The sequence below is a fragment of the Elephantulus edwardii genome, unplaced genomic scaffold, assembly GCF_000299155.1.
Source record: "Elephantulus edwardii isolate Elephantulus edwardi_28Jun2011 unplaced genomic scaffold, EleEdw1.0 scaffold00190, whole genome shotgun sequence".
Classification (NCBI taxonomy): domain Eukaryota; kingdom Metazoa; phylum Chordata; class Mammalia; order Macroscelidea; family Macroscelididae; genus Elephantulus; species Elephantulus edwardii.
The window spans coordinates 2,022,038-2,024,091 of record NW_006399940.1 but is presented as its reverse complement, the minus strand read 5'-3'; the positions used below and the strand labels follow the sequence as shown (position 1 = coordinate 2,024,091).

The 2,054-nt window shown below is 36.1% G+C and overlaps 1 protein-coding gene across 1 annotated transcript in view; it reads right to left on the bottom strand.

Annotated features, from left to right (window-relative positions):
• LOC102848745 (m7GpppX diphosphatase-like) overlaps positions 1-98 on the bottom strand; it is a 1,048-nt gene extending 950 nt beyond the window's left edge. The window contains exon 1 of the mRNA XM_006896782.1: positions 6-98. Within this exon, the coding sequence (XP_006896844.1) occupies positions 6-98 (93 nt within the window). The remainder of the gene's footprint in view (positions 1-5) is intronic.
• Positions 99-2,054: the final 1,956 nt, after the last annotated feature.

Sequence of the window (2,054 nt, the reverse complement as noted above, 5' to 3'; positions counted from 1 at the left end):
CTCACACCTGCTTCTTGTTCTTCCGTGCTAGGAGTTTCTATCTTGTCCGCATTCTCATTACGCTTTCTCTTGAGAGGCTGAACAGACAGAGCCGCCATGCTCCTGCAGAGCCGTGTGCGCCTGCCGAATGAATATTTTTTAAAATGTGATCTTGGGGAGAGAGAAGTGAAAGAGAGGCAGTAAAATGTGTAACAATGAATGAATGAAAATCTAACTTCTCTGTAAATGTTTGTAAAACCACAATTAATTTTTTTTAAAAAAGAGGCTGACAGCCCATTACAATATTGGCAAAAGACATGGGAAATATTTTCACAGAGAGAGACATTCAAATGCTCAACAGACACATGAAGAAATGCTCAAAGTCACTGGCAATAAGAGATGTGCAAAACAAAACCATAATGAGATGCCATTTTACCCCAGTAGCAATGACAAAGTTTAGTAGGGCAGCAATCAATAAAGGTTGGAGAGGGTGTGGAGAATTGAGAACTCTCATACTCTGTTGGTGGGGTTTTAAAATGGTGTAACCAATTTGGAATACAGTTTGGCTGTTCCCCAAAAAGTTGAGCATAGAAACTCCATATGATCCAGCTATTCCACTACTAGGAATATATATATCCCAAGGAAATTAGAACTGATACACAAATGGAGATTACACTAATGTTCATAGCAGCGTTATTCACCTTTGCAAGACCATGGCAAGAGCCCAAATGTCCAACCACATCAGAATAGTTTGAGGAGTTGTGGTACATTCACACAATAGAATACTATGCAGCATTCAGGAGCAATGATTTTAAAAAATGCTACACCACTAGGGAGAGGTTGGAGAGCATTATACTGAGTGAACTGACACAGTGCTATAAGGACAAATACTGTATAAGACTTGTAAAAATAGAAGAATATCTAGTAAGGCATTATAGAAATCAAGGGAGAGAGGACTGAGAATAGGCGGGGTGAAATCACAAGGTTGCACAGCTTGGTGATTTGAAGGAAATGGGAATGATCTGGGCAAAAAGACAGGATAATGACAGGCACAATATAATGGTGATTAATTTTGTAAAACATAATGCATGAGAGTGATTGTATGAAACACAATGTGAATAAAGAATAGTGTGAAACACAATGTATACGAACTTCGTAAGCAATTTAAAAAAAAAAAAACAACAAAATACAACTAACTTATTTGTAATCAGCATTTAAAAAAAAATATTAGAACCCCTACTGTATAGAAGAATAGGAAAACGCTACTTTTGATCCATCCAGGTATAGTCTGAGTTTTTGTGAGGTGGACAAAGGAGAAAATTACTTTGGAACATTTTCTGGTTTGTTATTACTATGCATTTCAAAAAGCATAAGACTGAGAATCAGAAATATCCCAAGAAGTAAAGGAAGTTTATCACTACTGCTTAAAAAGTGAAAATAATGCCAAAAATGTAAGACCTTCATGATACAATGTTGTTACATACTGTAAATTTGGAATTATCTCAGCACTAACACTCCAGTAGATTTTTGAGGTCTGTAAATTGCAGAAGAGGAGATTTTTTTATTCATAATCCACAGAGAGATTAATGGATGAAATGAATTGACAGTGCAATTCGTTAGCACTGGGCCATCAGAGCTTCCTGTATAAGAACCACAGTAACCTTATATAAGATCAATGTTAATGTTGTTGTTGTTACATATCATGAATATGAGAGAAACTCATAGCTGATCTTTCAAAAAGTTTTCTGAGTCACTAAATCACATAAGAGGAGATTTCTCCTTTTTCTCCTGCAGTTTATCTGGTTGATGTGTAGTGATAGTGCAATTCTTTACCACTAAGCCACAAGTAGCCATCTAGTCAAGTACAACTCAGTAACACTACCAACAACAAATCTGAATCCCTTCCTATTCTGTGCCATCTTCATGATTTATGATACATATGAACCCAATGTTGGAGTCACCATGTCAGCTTATCTTGTTATAGGTCTTTCTCTCTTGTTTTTTTACCTTTCCAAACATGATATACCGTTCCAAGGAATAAACTTTTCTATTAACATGTGCAAAGTATGTGAGAT